The sequence below is a fragment of the Pelodiscus sinensis genome, chromosome 1, assembly GCF_052426305.1.
Source record: "Pelodiscus sinensis isolate ZL-2025 chromosome 1, ASM5242630v1, whole genome shotgun sequence".
In the NCBI taxonomy this organism is placed as follows: domain Eukaryota; kingdom Metazoa; phylum Chordata; order Testudines; family Trionychidae; genus Pelodiscus; species Pelodiscus sinensis.
Genome location: NC_143052.1, coordinates 146,412,617 through 146,439,470, shown reverse-complemented (window position 1 = coordinate 146,439,470; position 26,854 = coordinate 146,412,617). Strand labels below are relative to the sequence as shown.

At 49.6% G+C, this 26,854-nt stretch overlaps 2 protein-coding genes across 10 annotated transcripts in view; one reads left to right on the top strand and one right to left on the bottom strand.

Moving 5' to 3' along the window:
* The window catches only part of CTC1 (CST telomere replication complex component 1), a 36,357-nt gene extending 27,078 nt beyond the window's left edge, over window positions 1-9,279 (top strand). For 2 of the 5 annotated variants that reach the window (XM_006132917.5, XM_025189599.3), the window contains one exon: window positions 1,294-3,274. In XM_006132917.5, the coding sequence (XP_006132979.3) occupies window positions 1,294-1,457 (164 nt within the window). In that variant the 3' untranslated portion in view covers window positions 1,458-3,274. Of the gene's footprint in view, window positions 1-1,293; window positions 3,275-4,286; window positions 4,510-7,203 lie in introns of those variants that run through there. The other 3 variants (XR_012897129.2, XR_012897126.2, XR_016347673.1) reach the window with 3 other exon arrangements.
* Window positions 3,283-26,854, bottom strand: TRIM45 (tripartite motif containing 45). Of its 5 annotated transcripts, XR_012897139.2 has the most exons (9): window positions 26,595-26,854; window positions 24,935-25,413; window positions 21,722-22,455; window positions 20,100-20,229; window positions 18,646-18,729; window positions 18,346-18,460; window positions 17,129-17,255; window positions 6,085-6,363; window positions 3,283-4,148 (listed from the first exon to the last, which is right to left on the bottom strand). XR_012897139.2 is itself a non-coding variant. In XM_075905085.2 (8 exons), the coding sequence occupies exons 2-8, from the start codon at window positions 25,408-25,410 to the stop codon at window positions 4,066-4,068; spliced, it is 1,749 nt and encodes a 582-aa protein (XP_075761200.2). In that variant the 5' UTR covers window positions 25,411-25,413; window positions 26,595-26,853; the 3' UTR covers window positions 3,286-4,065. The 5 variants fall into 5 exon arrangements, 4 of the variants coding, with proteins under 4 accessions (XP_075761200.2, XP_075761190.2, XP_075761209.2 ...); XM_075905085.2 differs by lacking the exon at window positions 6,085-6,363 and having other exon boundaries at window positions 3,286-4,148; window positions 26,595-26,853; XM_075905075.2 differs by lacking the exons at window positions 3,283-4,148; window positions 6,085-6,363 and adding an exon at window positions 12,304-12,619 and having other exon boundaries at window positions 26,595-26,852.

The window sequence follows — 26,854 nt, the reverse complement described above, 5'->3', positions numbered from 1 at the left end:
CTTAGCTGTAAGATCCTGACCTCAGACAAGAGCAGGTCAAGCCAAGGCTTGGTTTAGAGCAAGGTTAGGGAACCTCAGGCCTGGGGGCTGGATACAAACCCTGGCTTACCTGGATCTGGCCCCTGAGGCTCAGGGCTTTCCCCTGTGGGGCTTGAGCAGCCAAAATTGACTATCCTCCCCAAGTCTCTGCTGTGTGAGGAGAATGTGAGGAGGGTTTTTCTCCTTCTCAGTCAGGGACCCCATCAGTGAGGGTTTGTTTTGGTTTTTTTGCTTCTCATTCCCCAATTGATTTTTTTCTGTGGGTCAGGTGACCCCTGATCCAAAAAAGGTTTCCCACCCCTGGTTTAGAGTTTGCTGATGAGAACCCAAATTGCATAGTGCTGGCACCAGGAGCAGAGCTCTTCCGTCAGTCAGAATTGGTCCCAGTGCCGCACTGGTGCAAGGGGCTGTGCTGCTGAGACACTCACCTCTATCAGATGATACTGACCCTAGGGCTGCCAAGTGGCACTGTGCTGCAGTGCGTGGCATGGGTGACACAGCAAAGTTAAGGTGTAATCCATTGGTTGTAGAGCTGGGGCTGGCATTAGAGGGAGTAAGTGCCATACCCCTGTACACTTGCTGGGTGAGCAGTGTATCGCTCCTAATCCTTACATGCTGACTTGAGTTGTCATTAGGGCCTTACTAAATTCATGGTCCATTCTGGCCAATTTCAGTCATAGGATTTTAAAAATAGGAATTTTAATGATTTCGGCTATTTAAATATGAAATATCAGTGTTGTAATTAAAGAATTGGGGGGAGTGATTCGCAAAGTTATATTAGTGATGGTTATTGTACTGCTACCCTTACTTCAGTGCTGCTGCTGGGCAGACAGAGAGCAGCAGCTGCTGGCTGGGAGTCCAGCTCTGAATGCAGAACTGCCACTAGCAGCAGCATAGAAGGATGGCATGGTATGGCATTGTCACCTTACTTCTGTGCCAGATTTTGCTAGGAGATATCAGATTTTGCCATCTGTGGTGCATCTTTCATGGCCATGAATTTGGTAGAGCCCTGGTCATCAGAAAACTATTATTTTCCTCAGAATAAGAATACTGGTTTCCATAGCCCAGCATTTTGCCTTCCTCAGTCTTTCTGCTGTTGGTTGGTAACTGAGTTTAACAGATGCTCAGGAGTGAAGGACAAAAGTTTAACAGCTGCTGCAGCCTGTCCCCAGGTCTTGCGTTGCCATGTCATACATGGGTGAGTATATGGAATATGAGTCTGTGGGCTACTTGTATTTTCTTGTATTTACTTAGATTCATCGCAGCCAAGAAGGTTTCTGACTGGTGAGGTGGAGTATATCTCCCGAGTTGGAGCTCGACTGAGCCTAATGTGCCTGAACATCCAGGAGGCAGATCCCAAAGTCTTGTGTGGTCTAACCAGCAAGAGAATCAAAACATGGATCAGTCACTCAGCTTGAGAGCTGGTCTCTCACACCTGTCCATAGGGAAGACACGAGGAAGCCTCTAATCCAGCTTAGCAACATGTGAGTTGTGGCTGAAACTCCAGCCTGCGGGCTGGGACTGGTGCATTTGTTATTGTGGCTTTGAGGTCAGTGAGTGAGGGATGGAATTGATTGTGTTTCCCCTGAGTTTGGTCGCTCTGGGACTCTTGACACATGGCCTGTTTAGGGCTAAAAATCTGGGAGTGACAAAGTGTTCTGCCCCTTTTAGCACTCGGCTGTGGGCTGGACACACAAGATTGTGTATATTTTATAGTAGAGTATCTCATGTAAATAAGTGTTTTTAAACAAAATTATAAAGACTATTAGAGGTAGAGAACTTGAGCAGAAGAGCATTTGTACCAGGCTTGAGAGCTGAGCACAGAGTTGCTTAAACTGGCTTGTTTGCCTAATAAACCAAACAGCAGCAATGGGGAAAGGCACATAATCAAAGATGAAATTAGCAGCCCCATAGAAAGTGGTTGGAAAGTCATTTGGACCTAGATTCAAAGGGGATTTAGGCCTCTGTGGTGCCTGTTATAGGCACCCTGCTACCTAGTGGTATTCTCAGCCCCAGGCAGGCTTTCCTTGCATTCTTTGGGGGCTGTTAGAAAGGGCTTCTTCGGCAAGCTGAGCAAGGAAATGTAAGCAAGCCAGAATGAAGCCCTGAGGAAGGGGGCAGACCAACTAGGTGCCCTGCTTTCATCAACCCATAGTTACAGTCCTGTCACTTGGATGCCTGGAGGAGATGCTGCTATTCCTGGCTATGTGTGTCAGCAATAAATTCACTTACATCAATGTACAAAGAGGTGTGATTAGTTGGTCCGACCTTTTTAAAAGGCACGTGAACGTGAATCGAAGCAAAGTACGCTTTGGTTTCCTGGCTTTTTCCAGTAGACTAGTCACATGCTCCAAAATGGCTGTTCTCTGTCAGTGTCTTACCTCTCTCCAGCTGACGTTAGACCAGTGGTCACCAACCAGTAGCTCGGGATATGCTGGCAGATCTTGGAGCCTCTGACAGGTGATCCTGACTGGTTTGGCCAAGAGGCCATCAAGTGCCAGCACATCAACTGCTCCTCCCTCCACTGTTGCACATCTGCTTTTTGCCTGGGAGCTGGCCCCCTTCTCCCTTGGGAGCCTCCTGCTTGCTGTACAGAGCAGGGAAGGGAGAAGGTGGGCACTCATGTCAGGGTGAATCCCTTTCCCCGTCATGAATCCCTGCATCCTAACCATGCCCCAGCCCTGAGCCTCTGGATCCAAATTCCCTTATGGAGCCTGAACCCCCTCTTGCACCCCAGGCTTAGCTCAGAGCCCCTCTCACACTCCAAATCCCTTTACCCAAGACGAGAGCCTTTACCCCAACCCTCTTCACCTTCCTGGTGAAAGGGAGAGAGCAGGGACAGGGTCTTGGAGAAGGGGCATGAAGGAGGCAGGGCAAAGGTATTTGGCTTGAGGTAGATCCTGAATTGCACTTAAATTCAAAAAATGGTCTTGTGCTTACAAAGGTTGGCGGTCCCTGCATTAGACAATGCTCACAAACTGCAAAAAGACCCACTGAGGATCTCAGAAGAGTAACTCGGTTTTTAGACTACAATATTAAAAACCACACACACAAAAAAGCCACACAATAAATCTGACTAGTAAACATGGGAGGAGAATTCAGAATGCTACTGTGTGGAGCATATAACCAGCATCTGCAGGTCATTTTCCAGGGCAATCAGAAAACATCTCTCATGTTTTAGGCTAAAAGGCTTGAATAATTGTATGACCAATAAAAGTGTGGATCTGCATACTGATGAGGGCTGGAAGACTGTTATTGCCATTTCTAGTTGATTTTATTTGATAAAGAATTTCTTCAGCTCTATAGCTAATTACTGTGTGAAGCATTACTGAATATTCTTGCTATCTATACACAGACCTAATAGGAACATGAATGCTTACCCTGTTAACTGATCAGTATCAACCTTCTGGGTGATACTTACCGGTTACAGTTAACTGGTGGCCTAGGTGGGCTGGATCAGCTCTCCACCTGCCTGCAATATAATGGGCCTGGTCGGAGCAGCACCTGTCGCAAGATTTCTATTTGTGGAAAATGTAGCCATTTCAACATTTGTGTTCTGATGAAGAAAGAATCCAAAGACTTTTCAAAAGCTTTTGAGCAAACAATTCTCCCCCTGCTCCTGAACAGCCATCTAGTTAGAGCACCGCAGCTAGTATATAGGAGTCCCAAGTTCATAGTTCTCACTGCAGCTGATCCCTACTTTAGCTAATAATATCCAGACACACTAGGTGCAGGTGAAAACGAGCAGAGGATTTATTGGTTCACACAGCTGGTGGAATACTTATGGGGGTTAACCTGGTGGGCACTAACTTAACCAAAACATACATTAGATTATATAGGTAGCAGAAGGACGGAAGAGAAGTGATTTGATCAGTCTAGCAGCGGAAGTGAAATATGCACATAAGCCAATAAGCTACAAAGTTATACAGTATCTCCACCCATTGCCAATTAAACATATTATCACTAATACAAGTAGTTATTCCTAACAAGCTAAATGAGCCAGCATAGACAAAGGCATGTGGATGGTCATTTTGTCAGCTGGAAATATAATGCATCTCCTGTGGGGGTGGTATTGCCGTGGCGTGATCTTTGGGATCCAAGCTTATTTTCTAGAAACAAAGCAGACAATGAAAAACAATCCTGCGCGGTTGTTTGGTACCAGCCTTATCAAAGCAAAGTGAGGCCCCTTTGGAATGTGTTGCCAGGACGACCAGGGTCAAGTTAACTGCTGTTTGTGTGCTTCCCAGGCCTGGCCTAATGATTTGAGTTGTCAGTTCTCAGCAAGATACCATGGACTACCTCAGTTTACCCTACACCCACAATCCAGCTACATACTGTGATCCCAAAGCAATTCTGGTGTGGTGTACTCTACTTTGGATTACTAATCACACCATGGATCTGAACATTTTGGCAAAATGGATGTTTCTAAGGAAAGTTTGTTTTAATAAACCAGCATTTTCTGATACAAAAGTGTGTTGTCAAAATGTTTCTGATCTCTAACCCCCCTTTACTTCTCTAACCCCCCTTTACTTCTCGTATATCTTTTTTTTGAAACCAGGTGACCAGAACCCAACGTGATATCCTAGATTACTTTAATAATAGTGCTAGATTTACCCACCATTGCTCGAGTCCTTAATTTAAATGAGCTTTGTTTTTCTTCATTTAAATCATTGTTCTGGAGTGGGCTGAGAAGAAGTAGTTTAGTCTGCAGGCTGTTCCGGGGAACAACCCCAGCCTTCTGTCACAGCAGCCGCTTGAGGTCAGGTGACAAGAACCTATCCATGGTCACTGCAGCAGGCATAGCTAAAGGAGGGATGCATGTCCCTAAGGTGGAGGACTGACAGCCAGACATACAAACTCTCTGAGTGTGTCTAGACTACAGGTTTTTGGTTTGGTTTTTTTTCAAAAACTGTACCTGCGTCTAAACTACCACCGTGTTCTGTCAAAAGTAAATTGAAAGAATTTACCGATGGCGGTAAACCTCATTCTACAAGGAATAATGCCATTTTTCAAAAGTCATCTTTCGAAAAAAAGAGCTATTGCATGAAAACGGGGCTTTTTCAAAAGAGAGCATCCAGACTCTTTCGAAAAAGCAAGCCACTTTTTAGAAAAATCTTGTCTAGATGCTCTTTTTCAAAAGAGGCTTACAGTCTTGACGTAGCCTCAGAAATATATAGATAGCTGCCCCCTTTTCTACCGTTGCCCCCTGCTGGAGCTACAGTTGTCCTGGTTCCCCCTTATGGCCCATTGCTGCCCCCGAGGTCATTCTGCAGTATAACTCCAGCCTACCAAGCCCCTCTTTTTCCATTGTATGAGAAACAATTGTGGCCATATCCCATCATCCTGCCACAAACAAACCCTGACCTTATCATAACGTAAAGCAAGAGGAAGCTGCACATCAAATTTGGTGGTCCTAGCTCTTACCATTTAGGAGGAGTTCTTGAACAGTTTCACAGATGGACAAACAGATGCACATTTCTAAAATTAATACTAAGATTATAATGTTTTCCATATTGTTCTCTTCCTTTATGCTAACATTTGTTTGCTTTTTTGGCCTCATGCACATTCACCAAAGATTTTCATTGAGAAGTCTGCAGTGATGCTCAGGCCTTTTTCCCTTATTTGGCAATTATGATGTTCAATATGCAATTACTTTCCATTTGTCAACCCTGAATTTCATCGTCCAAGCATGTTGTCTACTCAATCAGGTTGGTTAGGTCATTACTAGTATAACCTCAAAAGGATTTTGGTCATCTGCAAATATTACTACTTTACAAATAGTCGACTAGTCCTTTACATCCCTATCTGATAAGCAGGGCAGTTGACTAGTTCCCCTCCTCCCCTTTGCTGCCTATCAGATAGAGGCAGCTAGGTGTGAGGGAGAGAAGAGCCATCCAGCCTACTCTAGCTGGGGGGTCTGCATTGGAACCAGCAACTGCAAAGGCTCTGTTGCTAACTCCAAGTTTCACAGCACATGAGCCCACATCCAGTAGCTGACACTTCTTCAGCCTATGGCTAATGCCTTTAAGCAGTGCTGGAATGTACCTGTAACTTTGATGTCCCCTGTAGCTTTGGAAATGTCATTCTTAATTACACAGGTCTAGGCAGTATTAGCTGTAATGTGGTGCTGAACAGACACCACCGTCATTGTGACATTCTCAGAGTTCAGCTTGCAGCTGGTGTTGAAGATTTCAGATAAGTTGTCCATTGTGCTATTGTGTGAGGTCCAAATCACAACAGGTTGAGGGAACCACCAGGGAGCCTCATACCGCAGGGTGTCCATGCCACTGTTGTAATCCACATGCACCTCTGGAGAGCTGAAGGCTGAATAATCAGAAGAGAGGTAAACAAAACTGGAACCCTGAGGCATCAGGTATAAAATACCTGCTGTGTGTGTCTGGATCATAGTTCTAAAGTGCCTATCACTGTAACATCTAGGCACTGTATATAGGTACTCTGAAGTCAGAGATTCAAGAACCAGTTTTGATCCTTCCATGGCAGATGGAGTTCTACACAATTAATTATGTCTGGGGCTGAATGCAGAATATCCCCAAGTTTTGCAAACCTGAGCAATTTGGTTTATCAAGCTAACAAGTTCCTGTACTAAGTAACCATGAACATAAGAACAACTATACTGGGTCAGACCAAAGGTCCACCTAGCCCACTATCCTTTCTGCTGACAGTGGCCAATGCTAGGTGCTCCAGAGGGAATGAACACAGCAAGTAATCATCACGTGATCCCTCTCCTGTCATCCATTTCCACACGGAAGCTAGGGACAGCATTCCTACCCCTCCTGGCCATTGATGGACCTAACTTCCATGAATTTATCTAGCTCAGTGGTTCCCAAACTTTTCAGCATCATGCCCCCTTTTTTATTTTTGAGAAACCTTCACAGGCTCTCCCCCCCCCGTAGCAAAAGTAGCAAAAAAAAAAGGATCTCACCAGGGCTGAAAAACAGTCATAGCCCCTTTAGTTCCTGGGACCAGTGTAAAGGTGCTGGTACTCCAGAGGAAAAGTTGACCAAAAAAAAAAATTGCCCTTTTAAGGTGGCCATTTTGAAGTCTGCCCAGGATGCTCCATTCTCCCCCCATCCCAGATAGCCCAAGCTGCGTGTGTTCTGGCAGACACCCGAGCCACGAAAAACATTTTTGTTCTTGTCATAGACATTCGTTTAAGATTAAACAGAAGCGAAATCTCCAGATGAGAGCTCAGTACGCATGTGTCTCCTCTGGAAGAAGATGAGGACAAAATGGCACACAGGTAGGATGCTTACAAATGTAAAGATAAAGTACACAGAAAATAAAAGGCTTTGCCATTTCCTGGCTACGTGCACCACTGGATAGTTATGTTCTGTAGGACAGGGTGCTTACTTTGGCAGGGAGACAAGTGGATGGGTTTTAGTTGTGTTAAAGATGTTTGCCATCGATGGACCTAACCTCCATGAATTTATCTAGCTCTTTTTTGAATCCTGTTATAATCTTGGACTTCACAACATTCTCTGGCAAGGAGTTCCACAGGCTGAGTGTGCATTATGTTAAGAAGTACTTCCTTTTGTTTTAAACATGCTACCTATTAATTTCATTTGGTGACCCCTAGTTATTGTGTTATGGGAAGGAGTAAATAACTCTTCTTTATTCATTTTCTCCACACCAGTCATGATTTTATAGACTTCTATCATATCCCCCTTAGTCATTTCTTTCTATGCTTAGAAGTCCCAGTCTTATTAATCTCTCCTCATATAGTAGATGTTCCATACCCCTAATAATTTTTGTTGCCCTTTTCTGAATTTTAATTCCAACATATATTTTTAGATGAAGTGACCTCTGCATGCAGTATTCAAGATGTGGGCATACCATAGATTTATATAGAGACAATAAGATCCCTTTTTTAATAATTCATAACATTCTGTTTGGTTTTTTGACTGTCACTACACATTGAGTGGATGTTTTCAGAGAACTATCCACAATGACTCCAAGATCTCTCTTGAGTAGTAACAGCTAATATAGTCCCCAGTATATTATACACAGGGCTCAACAAACCGCTGTTTCTACTCGCTCGTGGCGAGTAGATTTCAGCCAGTCGCTCTGTGTGCCCCATTCACCGGTGTTGTGCACATGCGCAGTGCCAGTCTGGCGCATGAATGGTGCGGGGCTGGCAAGTAGCTCTCGCCGCAGTTTGTCGAGTCCTGATTATACATATAGTTGGGATTATGATTTCCAATGTGCACTACTTTGCATTTATAAACACTAACGTTTATCTACCATTTGGTTGCCCAATCACTTAGTTTGGTGAGCTTCACAACCTGCTTTGGAATTAACTAGCTTGAGCAGTTTAGTATCATCTGCAAATTTGCCACCTCATGGTTTACCTTTCTCCAAATCATTTATAAATAAGTTGAATAGGACTGGTTCCAATAAGGCCCCCTGCAGGACACCACTAGTTACCTCTCTCCATTCTGAAAACTGACCATTTATTCCTACCCTTTGTTTCCTGTCTTTTAACAGGTTATCAGTCCATGAAAGAACCGTCCTTTTTATCCCATGACAACTTACTTGGCTTAAGAGCCTTTGGTGAGGGACCAGCAGATGCACAGATGGCAATTTTGGGAATTACTAGAATAGAAGAGGAATTAGCAGTGGGTGTGAGCACTTGTCCATAGAAAGCCAGAGCACTAAAGAAAGGTCGCAATTACAATATTAATCACAGACCTACATAGGATCAAGAATTAGAGTCTTGGTCTTTCAACTGCTTTAAAAAGAAAATTAACAGATGCATTGCTGATAACTCAGTTAAAGTTACTAAATGATAAGAATGTTACAATGTAGTTTTTCATTCCTAAGCATATGCAATTAAACCTCTTGTAGTGAACTGTTAAGGAAAGTAGATAAAAGTCAAATACACTCACAGTTCAGCCTTTTACATGTGTAAGTAGTAATAACTTTCTGTCGCTGCCAACCCAGACTGCATTTGACCCAATGGCCTACAAAGAAAAGATTATATCTGCTATCCCATTCACTCAAACTAATTCTCCCAGCTGCCTGTAGGTAGAATGTGTGGGCTTCTCTATACTACAGTAAAACTCCATTAGTCCGGCATCCAATGCTCCGGGACTCCTGATGGTCCGGCACCATCAGGAATGCGGAAGTGCTGGGGCAGCCGGACAGGCTTCCCCCATTCAGCTGCTGCTGAAACTGACCAGCATCTGAATCGGGGAAGCCGGGAGCAGAGCAGCTGGGGAGCTGCTGGGTTGGTCTCGTAGTGCTGCCCCTTGGGGCTGCGGGACAAACCCAGCAGCACCCCAGCTGCTCTTGGGGACGCCTGGGGCAGAGCAGCTGGAGTGCTGCCGGGTTGGTCCCTCAGCACCAAAAGATGGCGCTGCGGGACCAACCCGGCAGGACCCCATCTGCTCTGCCCTAGGGGTCCCTGATTCAGCCGCTGCTGAAACAGATCAGCGGCTGATTCCAGGAAGCCCGGGGCAGAGCTGCTCTGCCCCGGGCTTCCTGGAATCAGCCACTGATCTGTTTCAGCAGCGGCTGAATCGGGGACCCCTGGGGCAGAGCAGCTGGGGTCCTGCCGGGTTGGTCCCACAGCGCCGTCCTTTGGCGCTATGGGACCAACCGGGCAGTACCCCAGCTGCTCTGTCCCAGGCATCCCCAAGAGCAGCTGGAGTGCTGCTGGGTTGGTGCCGTAGCGCCGCCCCTCTGCGCTGCGGGACCAACTCGGCAACACCGCAGCTGCTCTATTGCAGGCATCCCCGATTCAGCTGCTGCTGAAACTGACCAGCAGCGGCTGAATCAGGGACACCTGGGGCAGAGCCGGACTATTGTAAGGGGGGGCTATGAGGGGTCTGAGGTGGCATCACCTCCCACCCCACTCCAGACCCCTCATAGCCCCCCCTTCTGATAGTCCAGCACCCCCTGGCTCCTAAAGGTGCCGGATTATTGGAAGTTTACTGTACCTGCCAGATCCGTGGGCAGTGATTGATGCAGCAGGGGTTGATTTATCATGTCTACTATAGATGCACTAAATCAGTGGTCTCCAACCTTTTTACACCCAAGATCACTTTTCAAATCTCAGAACAGGTGAAGATCTACCGTCCCGCCCCTTCCTTGAAGCCCCGCCCTCTCTATTCTCCTCCTGTCCATCACTTGCTATCCCCAGCCCTTACTTAAACATTCTGATAAAGTTTATTTTTAAATTATGCGATGCATACAATTAAAATCACGTGTTTATAGTTATGAAATAAATGGTCTGTTTTTTATTCATGCTATTTAAATCTAAAATGAAGCATTTATAATTATACATTTTGTGGGGACGGAGTACTGTGGCTGGGGGCAGGGGAGAGAACAGGGCAGGGGACAGGATTCTGCAGCCGGGGACAGAGTGCCAGTGGGGACAGAGTTCGGGAAGTGGGGACGCGAATGGGGACAAAATTCAGGGAGTGGGGACAGTTCTGTAGCTGGGGACAGAGTTCGGGGAGTGGGGACAGGAATGGGGACAGCATTCTGTAGTTGAGGACAGGGGAGTGGGATGCCAGTGGAGGCAGAGAGTCCCCTGCATCTCCCTCCTCCCAGTATCCCCCCCCCCCCCGGAAACCAGCGTGTGCCTACCCAGAGGGCCGACCCCCCCCCACCCGCACAGGGAAGCCCCGTGCGTGCCTGCCCCGGGGCCAACTCCCCCTCCACGCAGGGAAGCCCTGTGTGTGCTCACTTGCCCCGGAGCCAACCCCCCACCACCCTCCTGTGCAGGAAAGCCTCGCGCGCGAGCCTGCCCAGGGAGCTGACCCCCCTACCCGTGCCGGGAAGCCCCGGGGCCAAACCCCAGCGCGCCGGAAGCTGACACTAGCTCCATCTTCTCTGGAGGTAAGTAGTGGGACTTCTGGGGGGTGGGAGGGAAATGGGGGCGGGGCTTACAGGATGCCTCGCGAGAGACTGGTCGAGGCCTCGAGATCGACCAGTAGCTCGCGAGCGACCAGTTGGTGACCACGGCACTAAATAGATCACTGAGAGCTCTCCTATCAGCTCCGGTGCTCCACTGGAATGAGAAGTGCAGGTGGAGTTGATGGGAGAGCATCAGCTATCGACTCACTAGGGTGAAGACAACTTGGTAAGTAGATCTAAGTACATTTACTTCAGCTACATTATTCACAGAGCTGAAGTTGTGTAGCTTAGATTGACTCCTGGAAGTGTAGATCAAGCCAGTGAGACCCCTTTGTGTACAGGAAACTGCCTTTTCTTATGAGACTCTGCCAGTGAGAGTAGATGGAGAAGAAACAGGAAGGTGTCAGCCTGAGGCCTGGCTCACTATTTGATCCTAGTTTTCTATAAAGTGCAAGCTGCTCCCAGTTCTCCCTAATGCACACAGGCAACACGTGCCTGCACTTCTGCACCTCCGCTCACCGCCAGCAGCAGTGTTTCTTATTGTCACACTGGGAAATCCAGTCTGGCCCAGAACCACCCAGGCCACTTCCTCTAGCACCTTGAATTTTCCTTGGATTCCCCTCTGCCAAATATTTTCTACACCATCCTGCTTCATTTTGTGGGATTCAAGCCATACACCTGGAGATGCTAGGGACAGTAAAGCTCGCCTACAAAATACCAGATCTACTGTATGAGATTGACTGTAATCTGCAACTGGGATTTTATCTCTGGGCTGGCCAGAGAGGCATAAGAAATACATAATCTGCCAAGCCTTTCCTAAACAGCTGCAGAACCCCTTCTGGAATGTGACATAAGAAGCATCTTTGGCCTCATTGTAACCATCTTTTAAGAATGGAGCAGGGAAAGGGAACACTGACCTCATCTTTTCCATCCATGTGCAGAATTTTTTTCACCCATGAGCGGAATAAATTTGTATGTGCACCAAGGCAAGTGCAGATATGCACCACAAATAGAAACACAAAGCCTAGCTATGGGCGCTCTGCTAATCAGCTGGACAGCATTTGAATTTCTTCTGAGCAGCTGCACAAGCACCCAGCTTATAGGGAATACTGGTCTTGGCCTTCCAGGACTGTGGTGACCAACACGCTAGCCACTGGCCACATGTGGCTATTTGGCCGGTTGAGTGTGGCTAGTTTGCCACGGCTCTAGGAGGTAGGTGTGTGTGCTGATATCTCCACTTCAAGCCTGTTCTCCCGGGCATGGAGCTTAGTGACTGATGAGAGTGACTTCTCTCTCTCCTCAGTGTGCAGAAATCAGCGACATGACTCCTAGAGCTCCTCCCAACGGCACGTGAAATAACCTGTCACACACAACCCTGGGATGGACTGTAAGGCACATGTTTATTTTAACACCTCTCCCTTCCCAGCCCTCACAGCAGCCCTGGATCTCGCCAATGAGTGCCGAGTGCCGGTCCCTGCACTCCTGTTGGGTTAGGCCTTAGCCCCAGCCTGTGGAGACACCGCAAGCTCCAGGAGACTCTCCACCAGTCAGAGCGCCACTGTTTTGAGCAGGCCTCTCTGCGAGTTCTCACCAGGCGGCACAGCAGGGCATTCAGAGTTTTCAGCTGCTCTGCCACAGCAGGACCAGTGAGGACAGCCCGGGTGACCTTTGTGACCATGACCACAGCCTTGGTACCCACCTACCCATCACAAGGACAGAGAGAAATACCATTAGCATTGCTGAAAACAGCTTAGAGACCATTCCAGCGGCCAGTGATTTCTTCATGTTCCCCCAACCCACAGCTGGCTGACTGCTAGGGAGGGGCATTGCACATACAATGAAGTACTCCTGCTGTGGGCTGCCAGCAGAGATGAAAGGAAGCAGGTGCGCCCTGGTGCACGACTCTGGCAAGAGCTTGCTGAGCTGTGGCAAAAGCCAGCAGGGAGCTGTTTGAAGAGCTGTCAGGGCCCCGGGTGGTAACAGGGCAGTACCCGTAAGAACTTTTAAGTTACTTTCACTGCTGGCTGGCAGGACCAGAATCCTTCAAACAAACTGGGACAAAACATGTGGGGCCCACCCTAGTAATCCCCAACAAAAAATTATTAATAGATTCATAGAGTCCCAGGCCAGAAGGGACCATTGTGATCCTCTCTGACCTGTATAACACAGGCCATAGAACTTCCTCCAAATAATCCTACAGCAAAGTCTTTAGACAAACCTCCATTCTTCATTTACAATTGTCTATTGATAGAGAATCCACCGTGGCCTTGGTAAACTGTTCTGATGAGTAATTAACTCTGCAACAAAGTTGGCATTTAAAAAAATATTTTCATGAACCCTATGGCTAGATCTATGCTTCAGCTATTTTTCAGGAAAAGTGATGCAAAACGCACTCCGCATTTTGTGTAGCTTTTTCCAATTTTTTTTTCAGAAGAGGCTTTTTCGAAATTTGGCCCACTGGGCCAAATTTCAGAAAATCCCCCTCTTTTGGAAGATCTCATAGAATGAGGAACACAGGGTTTCCAAAAGAGCATGTTTGCACTTCCACACAAAAAAAAAGCAGAAGAGCAAACGCATTCCCTGGATGCAGTGGAGTTTTTCCAGGATACCAGAGGTATCCTAGAAAACCCCCACAGTGTAGACGTACCCTATGTGTGCCACAGGTTCCCCCCATATGTTGCATTGCTTCCCAATTGAGAGGCGGGGCGAGAAGAGGATTTAGTTTGTTCTTAGGGCAAATTAAGAGACATAGGTATGCACCGCCCTGTCTGTGTGGAATGAATACAGTCATTAAGGCACTGGCTGTAATGGACCCAGATCTACAAGGGGTCCAGAAAGACAATGCAAGATCCAGTGACTCATGATTCAACACTCAACTGCAGGAAGCGCTAGCCAGGAGAGCGGTGAACTGAGCATGGCCCTGAATGGAGAACAAAGGACAGATGCATCCAGTGGGAACAAAGAGGTATTTCCTGGAAGAAGCTGGGAGTGCTCTAGTGGAACTGACTGAGGAAGTAAGAGAGAGACAGCCAGGCAATGGAGTTCACTACAGCTTGCTTTGTCAACTGCTCTGGCTTGACCAGAATGGATTATGCTTTAAACCTTTATTGCTCTGTGTTGATGGAAGGACTTCTAGTGCTATGTTCCAGCTGCCCAATAAATTCCAAGCAGTTTTGAAAATGCTGTTAGGGTGGGACTGCAAATACTGCTGCAGTGCATTAATCCCTGAAATGTGCCCCAGTCTGTACCAGAACTCTATCTCCGTCAGACTTGCTGAGCAGAGCTTACAGCGCGAAGCAGAAGTGTTACAGCCCACAGGCTCAGTCTAGGAGGCTGCACAGTCTAGTTTTCAGGAAGAGTGTGGGCTCCTGGAGATCTGGCACACTGATGGCGTTCCTCCAAGAGACTATTTAAAAGGGGGGGAGCACAAACCCTGCAGAACTGTGACAACCCCCTCTGTTGAAAAAATGTACGCCTCCTCGTTCGTGTTCTTCACACCGCCTGCAATGTATTGGGAGCCTTCGCCGTCCTGAACCACACCGGGCCAGGTTGTACCGTCCTCACGGACAAGGAGTGTGCTCCTGCCAGAGCTGGCTCCAGATCAGGTATGGAAGAAACCATTTCTACTTTTACAACAGGCAAACCTTACAAACATGAGTCTCATGCAGGGAGACAGAAAACAGCTCTGATGAAATGACTGAAAGCTGAAGAATATTCTCAAGAATCACAGAAAATGAGGGCTGGAAGAGGCCTCAGGAGGCCATGTAGTCCAAGCCAACCACAACTAAACCATCCCAGCAGGGCTTTGTCAAGCCAGAACTTAAAAACCTCAAACACATTCCAGTGCTTTGCCATCCTCCTATGAAAGTTCTTCCTAATATCCAACCTAGACCTCGCCACTGTAACTTGAAACCATTGTCAGCACTGAGACTAGTTTAGCTCCATCCCCATTGGAACTCCTCTTCAGGTGGTAGAAGGCTGCTATCAAATCCCTCCACTTGTCTCGTCTGTAGACTAAATAAGCCCAGTTAGTTCCCTCAGCCTCTCCTCATAAGTCATGTGCCTTGGCCCTCATTATTTTTCTTGCTCTCTGCTGGACTCTCCAATTTGTTCACATCTTTTCTGTAATGAGGGAGGGGGTCTGGACACAATACTCCAGAGGTCACCTCACCAGTGCCAAATAGAGGGAAATAATTAGTTCCCTCAATCTACTGGCAATACTCTGACTAATGCTGCCCCATTTGCCGTTAGTCTTCTTGGCAACAAGGACACACTATTGACTCATAACTAGCTTCTTGTCTGCTATAATCCCCAGTCCTTTTCTTCATAACTGCTGCTTAGCCAACTGATTCCTAGCCTGTAGCAGTGCATGGGATTCTTCAGTCCAAGCGCAGTACTCTGTCCATGTTCTTGTTGAACCTCATCAGATTTCTTTTGGCCCAATCCTCCAATGTGTCTAGATCACTCTGGACCCTATCCCTGCCCTCTAGCGCATCCACCTCTCCCCCTAGCTTAGTGTCACCTGTGAACTTGCTGAAGGTGCAACCCATCCCCTCCTCCAGATCATTAATGAAGATGTTGAACAAAACCAGCTCAAGGACTGACTCCTGGGACACTCCACTTAATACCAGCTGCCAACTAGACATTGAGCCATTGATCACTACCTGTTGAGCCCAATGATCTAGCCAGATTTCTGTCCACTATTACAGACCCAGAGCAGCTGTCTGCCCTTCACTGGTGGAGGGAATACATGCTGGAGCTTCAGTAAGGAGCTCTCTCTCTTCTCTGAGTAAAAACGGGCATAAGCCTAAGTTCAGCATAATCAGGTACCTGGGGTCAATTGGAACTTGCTAGGAGCTGCAGGCTAATTGGACACCTGCAGCCAATTAAGGCCTGTGGTGCTGCTATAAAAGAGCTCCCCAGGCAAGGTAGTGGGAAGGAAAAGAGTGAGGATAGGAAGTGCTGTGTGTGGGTAGAGGGCTGGTGAGCAGGTACCAAAGGAAAGGTGCTGGGGAGATTGTATGGGGGAGGTGGCTCAGGGAAAAGCTGCCAGATTGTGAGTGGCAGTAACCCTGCCTTAGGGTCCCTGGGCTGGAACCCAGAGTAGTGGGTGGGCCTGGGTTCCCCTCAACCTCTGCCTTGAGAAAGGAGATTAGTACTCCAGAGGGGTGTTCACTACCAAACTTATGAACTAGCCTGTGTTGAATTTGGCTCAGTTGACAGGGACTCCTGCCTTTAGCATACAGAAAGAGGCAGTGTGGAGGCCACAGCGAGCCTCTGAGGCTAACGCTTCCCATCAGTAGCACGGGAATAGCTGGAGCTTTTCCATGCTGCCTTCTAGTCCATTCATCCAAGCCATACGTCTTTAACTTTTTGGCAAGAATACTGTGGGAGACCGTATCAAAAGCTTTGCTAAAATCAGCCTATATTACATCCATCTCTTCCCCATATCCACAGAGCCAGTTTTCTCATCAGAAAAGGTACTCATATTAGTCAGGCATGACTTGCCCTTCATGAATCCATATTGACTGTTCCTGATCAACTTCCTTACCTCTGAGTGTTTCAAAATGGATTCCTTGAGGACTTCCTCTATAACTTTTCCAGGGACTGAAGTGAGACTGACTGAACTCTAGGTCCCTAGATTCTCCTTTTTCCCTTTTTTTTAAAGATGGACACTGCATTTGCCTTTTTCCAGTTGTCCAGGACCTCCCCACAATTGCCACGGATGCTGTTGGATGCATTAGATCTGGCTGCCAGGAGATCAGAGTCAGGCAGCAGAAGCAGGTAATAGAAAGGAAATAGGTTTAAGTGGAGCCATGCCAGTTGCATGGACAACTTCCTGATCCTGTGCTTGGTTTAAATACAAGCATGGAGTTAGTCAGGTCCACCAGTCAGATCCCAGAACTGGAGTCCTATGCGAGAATTCAGCTTCTACTGCTGGTGACTGTTTGCAGTTGCTGATTGGCATGTCTGAACTTATTGGCACCTAAGAACCTGTTGCAAGACCTGTGGTCCATGACAACAGTTTATCAAGTGTTGCAGTGGTCTCCATCATGGGCCATTAGGCTGGATGTGTGCCTAAAAGATGTGCTCTAGCAAGTATGTTGGGGAAGTTCTATGGCCTGTGCCATACAGGAGGTCAGACGAGATTATCACAATGGCCCCTTCTGACCTTGGAATCTATGAGGATCTGGGTCTTAGTGCTCACCTGGCATGGTCCCACCGCAAGCACAGCGAGCGGCTTTCTGGCCTCCACTGGAGCAGAATGAGCAGCAGTGAAACACACCCTGGTGTTTGCGGAATTTGTTCTTCACGGTCAGAGTGAAGGGCGAGCCCTGCAGGGCACAAGAGAAGACAGAGTTGCGTGCCCACTACATCCTGCTGTTCCACCTGGGCACTGGAGGGGGTCAAAGGTACTGACATTTTAAAACATGACCAGGAGGTGGTGATAGCAGTTACAGAGCTGTGAACCTGATCTGAAAACCAAATCCCCTAGAGGAACAAGATGGGAATGGGAAAAGCCAACATGGCTTCCACAAACCAACACCCAGCTTCTGCAGCCTACTAGAATTTTGAGCCAGCCAAAACAGCACATAAAAGAGAACTGATGAGCACTTCCTTTAGCTTTCAAAATCCCTTTGGGAAACCCCCTCGCAAAAGGCAGTGATAACAGGTTAGGAAGGGAACCCGACAGGGCTGAGTGGGCAGCAGGAGACAAACTGGGGAATCCTCAGTAGAGAGGTGCAAGAGATCAGCAGGGGGATCATGGAACTTTTTAGAGGGGCCCAAGCAGGCTGCAGCATGGTTCGTAGGGCTGGGCTGGGGTGCTTTCCAGGAGTCTGCAGGCAGCTCCTTTATTGGGGGAGACCAGCGGGGGAATTTTAACTAGGTGCTGTGGGAATTGGGGAAAAAAGCTGGTGCAAGGGATCAGGAGTCAAGCTCCACTGGGAAGAATAGGGCATGTGGATGGGCTACCAATGGAATAATAGGTCTCTGGTTAGAGCAGAGGGCGCTAGAGGTACGGAGCTTGCCTAGGGGAATAGCTCATTGGGCTTCACTAATTAGTGCCCCACCCCTTATGCAAGTTCTAAGCCTGTGGGGCAGGACCCAAAGTGGGTCATGGCAACCTTTTAATGGGCTCACCAGGGTTGGCATTAGGCTTGCTGGGGCCCAGGCCACAAGGCTCAGGCTTTGGCTTCACCCTTGGGCAGTGGGGTTCAGGCTGCAGGCTCCCCACATGGGCAGAAGCTTTTGGGCTTGGGCTCTGGCCCCCTCGCCCGGGGCGGCAGGGCTTGGGCAGACTCAGGCTGTGACCCCCCCCCCCCCATCCTGGGGCTGTGCAGTAACTTTTGTCGTCAGAGGGCGGTCATGGTGCACTGAAGGTTGAGAGCCCTGGGCGACAATGACAGCGAGTCGAAAGCCTACCTGGACATGCTGTCCTTTGACACAGATGCAGATCGTGTATGCACCCAGCTCCTCAGGGGTGTAGGAAATGTGATAAGTCCCATCCCTCTTATCGCACACACTGGGCTTGATTGTACTGTAAAGACAAAAAGGGAGGGAAGCCAGGTCAGCAACTTACAGAAAACCAATCTCACAATGTCACTTTGTGGATTAGATTTACAGGAAGGTTCTTACCCCATGCCCCAGTTCAGGAATCTAAAATGTCCATGTGTAACAGCCCCCTGAATTATGATGAATGTGCTGTAGATTTCACACACCTACCTGCGGTCAGAGGCCATGGTATCATATGAAGGAGACCAAAGAAAATCAGTTACACTGCAATGATTTGCAACAACCCCATGAGTACTGCAAGAGGAGAAGCAGAAAACACAGTAGCAGAGGGAGGAAGACAGGTGTAATGTTTCAGCCTGTTATCTTCTCTTTCCTACCTCATGAAAACACTGTCACTGCTCAGGGCAGGTCTATGCTACAACATTGTTTGGTCACCATGAGGCATGTCCACACTATCCTCCTCCTGCCAGCGGTGCACCTCACCAGGAGCACCTCCACTGACTTGAGAGGCAACGTGAGCAGGCTGGCTGGGATCCCTGGGGCAACCTGGCTGAGCAGGGAGCCTGGGTAGCATCTCGACATGGAGCGAGGAGCTCCCACCCATCCCAGGGTGGCAGCCCTGTGGGTGGCTCTCCTGTCAATTTCAAAGTGGCCAGCTGCTGGGGCCAGCGTGTCTCTCTCTGCAGGGCTCGCCCCTTAGTGTGAGGGGAAGCAGCAGGTCTCCAAGTGCTGCACATGCCCACAAACACTGCCCTTGCAGCTCCCAGTGGCTGGGCGGACTGGGATTGCTGATGATTTAACAAAGGCATCCTACAAAATGCTAATCACTCATTTAATTTACATAGGTGTTAACAGAAAGAAAAGTCCTCATTCTCCGTGGCCCAGGATCACGTGCAGACACCGTGTGGAAAGGGTGTAAAATGCTGCCATATTAAAATAATTTACACCCAAATTTTGTGATAAAATCATGAGGTGACAGTTTGGTGTAGATTAGGGATGTTAAATATCAGTTACTTGAATAGTGGATTAACATCATGAATTCTTATTGGTAACTTGACTGTTCTACAGTCCTGGGGGAGGGGGCAGCAGCCATAGTGCTCTGACCCCACTCTTGAGGAGCCCCCTTCTACTAAGCACTGCTGCCTCTGATACAGAGGCAGCAGCCCCTTTTAGGGGAGGGGCCTGAGCTCCTGGACCCAGTGTCAGCCAGAACCGAGCTTGGCTGCCTGCCTGGCTCCTACTACACTTTAAATGCAGAGCCCCAGCAGAGGTAGGTCCCAGATCTGGCGCAAGCCAGGACTGAGCTGGGCTGCTGGCCAGCCTGCTAAAAAATGTACTGGCAAGGGAGAGGGGGAGGGAGGGAAATGCGTGTAGTCTATAGCATTAACCTATAAGCTTTTACTTATCAGTTAATCAACTACACTATTACATCCCTAGCGCAGATCTCCCCACAAGGTGATATTTAACCTCAGGCCTGTACTCAGCTCATTGGTGCTTTGCATGTCTCCCTGTAAATCCTGGCCTGCCCATGGAAGTTCTTTACTTGCAGGGGAATGCAGACTTGGAGGTACCTAGAGAAGGGGTGAGAGAGTCTGTAGCAGAGATTTTAAATCCACACAGAAGGCAAACAAAACCACTCTGGCCATCCCAGGGATGGTACCAACCAGTCCTTCTTGTCTTTGTGGGTGATAGTGACCCGGACGGGTTCTCCTCCTCTCCCCATCTGCTCTCCTGATGTGTCCTTACACAGCAGAGTAAAGCTGGCCTGCTGATTCTGACGGGCACTGTGGAGACCTGAAAGGCAGGGCAAACTGTCCCTTACGGTTCCAAGCAGGACTGGGAAGAGACGCTTTTGACATCAGCCAGCAGCTTCCCAGCTCCCAACCTCCCCAGGATTTTACCAGGTTCCCCATCGTGGCGGTGTCCCAGTCCCTGCCATGAAATGTCGAACCAAACACATTTCTAATGGCTGGCCCACAGATGCAGCTCAGAAGTGGGCTGCATGCACCCCCTTTGCAGTCCTTTGGTTTGTGAGCTCTGGCAGGGATTGCGTCAGTCCCCAGAAGGGCTGCTCTAATCTAGGCTTAGCTCCGAAGAGAACACCATGACAGCCAAAGAGAGTCAGAGTGCAAGGACTGCTCCTGCCTTGTCCCTATACCAAGCTACACCCCCAGAACGTCCCTGTGCGTGGCAGGGCAGGGCAGGACACATAACCATTCCACTGGCTCTACAGCAACATGCTCCCCCCCCTTCAGAGACAGAGACATTCTCTAAGGGCTGGTCCCATTGGTTTTCCAGGGCTATAGGGCCACTGCTGGTGTGGAGAGGCTGCAGCAGAGATCCAGCCTCTATAGGTGCTGGCCTTGGGGTGAGTTGCCGCTATAGGGTGCTGGCCTTGCACAGGAGTGTTTTTTTGATAGCAAAGGGCTATGACAACAATGCTTCTTTCCCTCCCTTTTCCTGACAGAGTTCATGTGTTATAGCTCAGAGGTCAGGAGATCCTAGACGAAGGAACACAACCCTGGACTTACCCGCATGGACGGATCACCAGTTTGCTTCAGGGAATGTAACAGAAGTTACTTCTTCTTTCAAAAAGCAGTGACACTAGAGATGTACAGTGAAGTATAGGGACAGCCTAACCACGGCCCAAGGTGCAGGACCGCCCACTTCTCCATCTTTAAAATGGAGGTGGGGGCTGTGGATGATGTCCCATTGCACAGTGTGACCGTCTATTCACATCAACACAGGGCACTGCATTCTGGGAGCTGTCATCTTGGCAGGCCAAACTTCCATCTGAGTCAATACGGAAGCAGATGAACAGGCCAAGGAACTTTTCTTCTTAAACCTTTGGCTGTGTAACCCAAAGTTGCTGCTCTCTGACAGATGCTCAGGGGCCTGCATGAAATGCATCTGACTGTCTCACAAAGGTCTTAGTGGGCAGTTGTCTATAACACAATCTGCACTAATTGGTCCCCCCTGTGGTCAGCTTCAGCAAAGGAATAACCATGGAGACTGAACTACTTGCTCAGCCAGAGAGGTGGTCTATGCAGTTCAGAGATGAAGGACAATGACAAGAGGCAATAGGAAAGAAGTTTGGCCTTCTACTTCACACACTGTACCTATGTCCTAGATAAACTATGGTCTTCAGTATCTAAGACTGCCTCCAGGGTGGTTATGCAGTGCTCAATTAAGCAGTGACATCTATAATATGGGCTTTTAGGGTTCACCTCAATCCCTCCCACTTTTATTTTAGCACTGGTCAAACAGAATCAAGTTTTCCCCATACCTTCCCCTTGCAGGACACACTTGGCTGGATCAACTGTCCGATTGAGGAGGGTCCCAAAAACTGCATAGCCACAGCATTGGCCAGCCTTCTCACGGGGAGAGAACTGGATCCCATCTTCCACTCCAGGGTGGATGTTATAATCCACTTTATTCAACTTCCTCAGCCGGTTCGCCACCACCCCTTTGATGAGAAGGATCTCCAGGTCTGAGCCACAGGTCAGCAAGCGCTCAGTGAACTCCACCCCAGTCTGCATGTCCATCAGCAGCTGCTCCAGCTGCACCTTCTGTAAGTGCAACAGGGTCTCCTTCTGCACCTTCAGGTCTTCCAGCTGCTTCAGCAACCGGTTCCGATGTTCTTCAATAGCCCTTATGTATCCATCTGCAAATGTGCGGATCTCCCCAGCCACAGCCTCCACACGACTGCAGATGGCACTGCTGACCCCTTCGATGTGGCGCAGGGCCCCTTCCAGGGTGCCCACATGCAGCTGGGTACTCTTCAGGAGCTCCCGCATGGAATCCCCATGCTTGTGGATGACATTGGCAGCAAAGTCATATGGATGTTGACGGTGCTGGCCCACCACACAGTCCCGGCACACTGGCTGGTCACACTGCTCGCAGAACAGCGTCAGCTCCTCTGAAGGGTGGGAAGGACACAGGATGGGCTTCCCAGTCTGGCTGTAGCCCTTTCGGTCCTCTAGGCCCACCACAGCATGGGAAGCTGTTTTCTTCTGTCTCCTAGAAGGAAGCATATGGGAGAAAGCATATGGGAGAAACCTGGGCTTGCCAACAGGGGATTTGCTGATTCCTACAGAGCAGTTGATAATAATGGGATCTTTCACGTCCTTGGGTGACATCTCCACACAGAAGAAGACGACATCTGCAGCCTGCCCCCTTTTATTGCTAACTAGAGGTTGTTCGCTGGCTCCCTGCATGCTGTTCTCAAATGGGAATGTGTGATTCAGGCACCAGGAGGTGGTTGTCACACAGACAACCTGGAAGAAGCAGGCCAGCTGCAATGACCCCAGAGCTCACTGTGATGAGTGTAGCAAGACGGGGGGCGGGGAGGTGCCACCAGGTGAGGGCCAGCAGGCAGTGCCATAAAGTAAGTTTGCTCAGCTACTGCCTTTTCTGTGGAGGATGAGGGGATGTCCGGCCTTCTAGTCACTCACACAAAAACTTGCAAACCCCTGCAGGGAGATGGGAAATCAGGTCCAGCCAACAGCCAAATAAGGATCTGTAGTAACATACTAAATATTCTTAAAGCCAAATGTCATCTCCCTTCTAGATACAGGCCTTGTTCCTCATTAGCACAGCTGAGGTGGGGGTCAGGCACAAAGCTTGTGGGACCATCCAGCTGCCATGCCAGTGCCAAGCATATGGCAAAGCTGTCTCAAAGTTATTCTATTTTTATGCTGCCAACAGCCCCCAGAGGCCATGTAGCAGTGGACAGACAGACAAAGGGTATGACTGTCTGAGGAGAGGTAGGAGATATAAAGATGGTTCTATACCACCTAAGGATTCTCCAATGCAGGAGAAATATTCCAGGCGACAGTAGGATAGCTCTAGAGCTGTTTTGTACCACCCAAGCAATGCAAAGTCGCCACAAGACATGGCATGGCACTCTCAGACTTTTGCCTCATTCCTCAGTATGAACACTCCTCTTGCTCCTGCTTGTGTTATGCCTGCATAGCTGCTTTGAACCATTTGCCTAACATCCCTCACAATTCACCTCACCTCTCCCTTGATGTCACCTCTGCTGAAATCTCTCATCGATCCACCAAAAAGCATGGCAACTGCATGCCCATCTTCACAAAATTCCATTGGCTCCCTATGCAGTGCTCCTCCTGGCGCCTGATCTCACACCAGTATAGATCAGAAACAGCTTCACTGATTTTAAAGGAATGCCCCCAGTGTAAAAGTGATCTCAGTAGATGAGATGGGAATTGGGCCCCTTTGGCTAGACTCTCTACTGGATAGTTATTTATATCAGTGTGCCATTCCGGTCTCAGTACTTTGCTTTCCAGTATCTTGTGCCACCAAACGGGGTTTAAGATATTACCCGTGCAGAATGGTAACACTTTGGCCTGGTGTAACTGATCGTACAAAGTGGAGGGCAACTGGGAGTCAAGACCCTGTTGCACAGGAATAAGTGGGCAAGGCAGTAGAGAATCTGGACTGATTCTTGGTAGTGCAAAAGGACACTTTAAAGTATTCTGGCATAGCCCTTCTCTCTCCCCCCCCCAGCCCCTCTCCCCAGCCACCAGGGACCTTTTATCTCCCCCTTCCCCAGCAGCCAGGTGCCTTTTATCTTCCCTTCAGACCCCTCCTGGCTGCCAGAGGTCTTTTCTCTCCCCACCAGCATTGCATGGCTGGGAGTGGCAGGAAGGTGTTTGGGGCAGCGGGGGGGAGGGGGGGGGAGAGAGCTAGTTACCCAGTGTGCTGGCAGATAAGATGGCCACTCCTTTGGTGGTATGGCTGCCCCCCTCCAGTGGATGCTCTACAGGATAATACTCTCCTCCCTTTGCATGTTATGGAAAACAGCCCCTTTTCCTGCACTACCAGTTGTCCTGGCACAGCCTAACCCTGATCTTTCTTTAAGTTAGGAAAAGAAGAAGTTGCATACCAAATTTGGTAGTCCTAGCGTGTACTGTTTAGGAGTTCTTGAACAAATATCTCACAGATACAGACAGACAAACAAATGCACAAATCTCTCATATATATATATATATATATATAAAAAACAGGGCTCACCGAACCGCAGCGAGCCCTGCTTGCCAGCCACGCTGTCCGGCGATCTGCGCATGCACAGATCGTTCTGTGCATGCGCAGATCGTCGGAACCTGGCTCTTCCGGGTTACAATCTACTCAGCACAGGCGAGTAGATTGTATAATTTGTCGAGCCCTGTATATAATTGTATAAGGCCAGAAACTGACATGGAGTCAGGCTGGACATTAGGAAAAACTTCCTGCCTGTCAGGGTTGTTAAACACTGGAATAAATTGCTTAGGGAGGTTGTGGAATCTCCATCACCGGAGATATTGAAGAGCAAGTTAGACAGACACCTATCAGGGATGGTCTAGATGGGGCTCGGTCCTGCCGTGAGGGCTGGGGACTGGACTCAATGACCTCGCGAGGTCCCTTCCAGTTCTAGTGTTCTATGCCTGTGTTCTATGGTTACATATGGGCTGTGTGCCTCTGTTCCCTCCTCCCATACCTGTGAGCTTGGCAGCAGAAGTGGCAGAGATTGGCTTTGCAGATGGGACAGTGCTTCACGGCTTCCCCATCCACACAGAGGTCACACAGAATTCCTGGGCCTGGTGCCTGAAGGGTTTCCTGTAGCATCTCATTCATGGCCAGGTGGTCAGTGGTCAAGTCATGAGTGCCCCCTGGTGGCAAACCCACCTCAGTGTCACAGATGGGACAAAGGATGCTGAGCGGTGGCTGACGATGATCTTGGAGCCATGACCCCTCGGAGGTAGAGTCTGAGTCCTCCCCCTGGACGCTGAGCACTGAAAAGGGTTCCAACTGCTCAAGGCAGGCCATGCAAAATGTGTGTAGGCAAGGCAGAATTTTGGGGGATGAGAAGAGCTTTGTGCACAGTGGGCACCTAGTTCTGGCTAGGCCCCTGACTTCACAAGGGATTTTGGCCATGATTCCAAGCTGCTGCTGCTGCTCCTGCAGGTCAGACATCTTCTGAAATACAGATTATGGAATGAAAATAAAACTCAGTTCATGAAATTTATGATGTGCCAGGGCTGTCCTGACAGGCCCTAAGTGAACCCCTCTCACTCTCTCAGCATGGATGGAGCCTATACTAGGGTCCATCTCCAGCCATCCCAGTGCATATGAAAGGGCACTTTTGCAGCAGTTCTGCCAAGCAGGGGTGCTCTGCAGGAAGGGACAGGCACTCTCATGATGCCACTGTCAAGGTGGGGGGCATGGAGAGTAACTCTCAGAGCACTGCTGTTGGTGGCAGGTATATGGGACACTGGGAATACGGGAGGCACTTTTAGGTGGGATGCATGTGAGGTATTTTTGGGCAGGGACTATGCAAGATACTCTCATGGGGGTAGAGGGCTGTTCTCACAGCGATGCTGTCAGTTGTACAGGAGGTGGGTGCTCTCAGGTGGCATGGGGCACTCCTCTGCTGTCACCACCTGCTGGGGACTCTAAGAGCATTATCAGGAAGTAATGAGGTGTTCTTGGGAGGGGAGCTGACGGTGCTCTCAGGGGCAGGGGAGGTGCTCTTGGGTGGGGGGTTCAGTGGGGATGCTGTTGAGCTGGGATATGTGGCTATTGGTGCAGTATTGCTAGGTGGTGGTGGTGGGCCAGTGCAGTGCAGGGGCTGTCTGGTGAGATTGCTGTGGGGTGGAGGGTGCTGGGAGGGGAGGTTGCATGGTGGGGGGGGGGGAAGATCTCACGGGGTTACTGTCAGGCATGTGGGGCCCTTTCTGGGGGAGACTCATGGGCACCCTCCGGGTGTTGCTGTTGGGTGGGGGGCACGCGAGGGTGGAGGAAAGGGGGCGATCTCAGGAGGGGGGATGGGGCGCTGTCAGGGCAGGAACAGGGGGCGCTCCCGGAGGTACCGGCGCGCCGGAGGGGGGCGCTACCGAGGTGCTCGGCCCTTGCCTGCTCCGCAGCGGGAGGTGGCTGGAGCCGGCCGGAGCGAGCTCACCCGGCAGCCGCGCCAAGGCCGCGCGGCGCGAGCAGGGCCCGCCCGCTGGTGCCGTCCCCGCTCGCAGCCCCGGCGCAACCCGCCACCGCGCAGCCCCGGGGCCCGGAGCGCCGGGCCGCCCAGCGCGCTCAGCCCCGTGTCCGCTCGGTGACGGGCTGCCCCGGAGGCTGCTTTGCAGTGTCCCCTTCCCGCCACTTGCCTCCGCAGCGGCAGCCCCGGCCCGGGAGACCGCGGGGGAATCGCGCCGCGCCCCGCTCGTGGCAGGACCTTGAGCACAGTCAGCGCGGCGCGGCCTTGACGTGGGTCTGCAGGGCGAGGCGCCGGCCGGAGCTAGCGACACTGGCCCCGGGGAGGCTGGGCGCGCGGGGATCCGCACGCAGACACCGCCCTCCCCGGGCGGCCCCCGCCGCCGAGCCACCCTCGCGGGCGGACAGGAGCTCGCCCCCCCCCCTTGTTAGT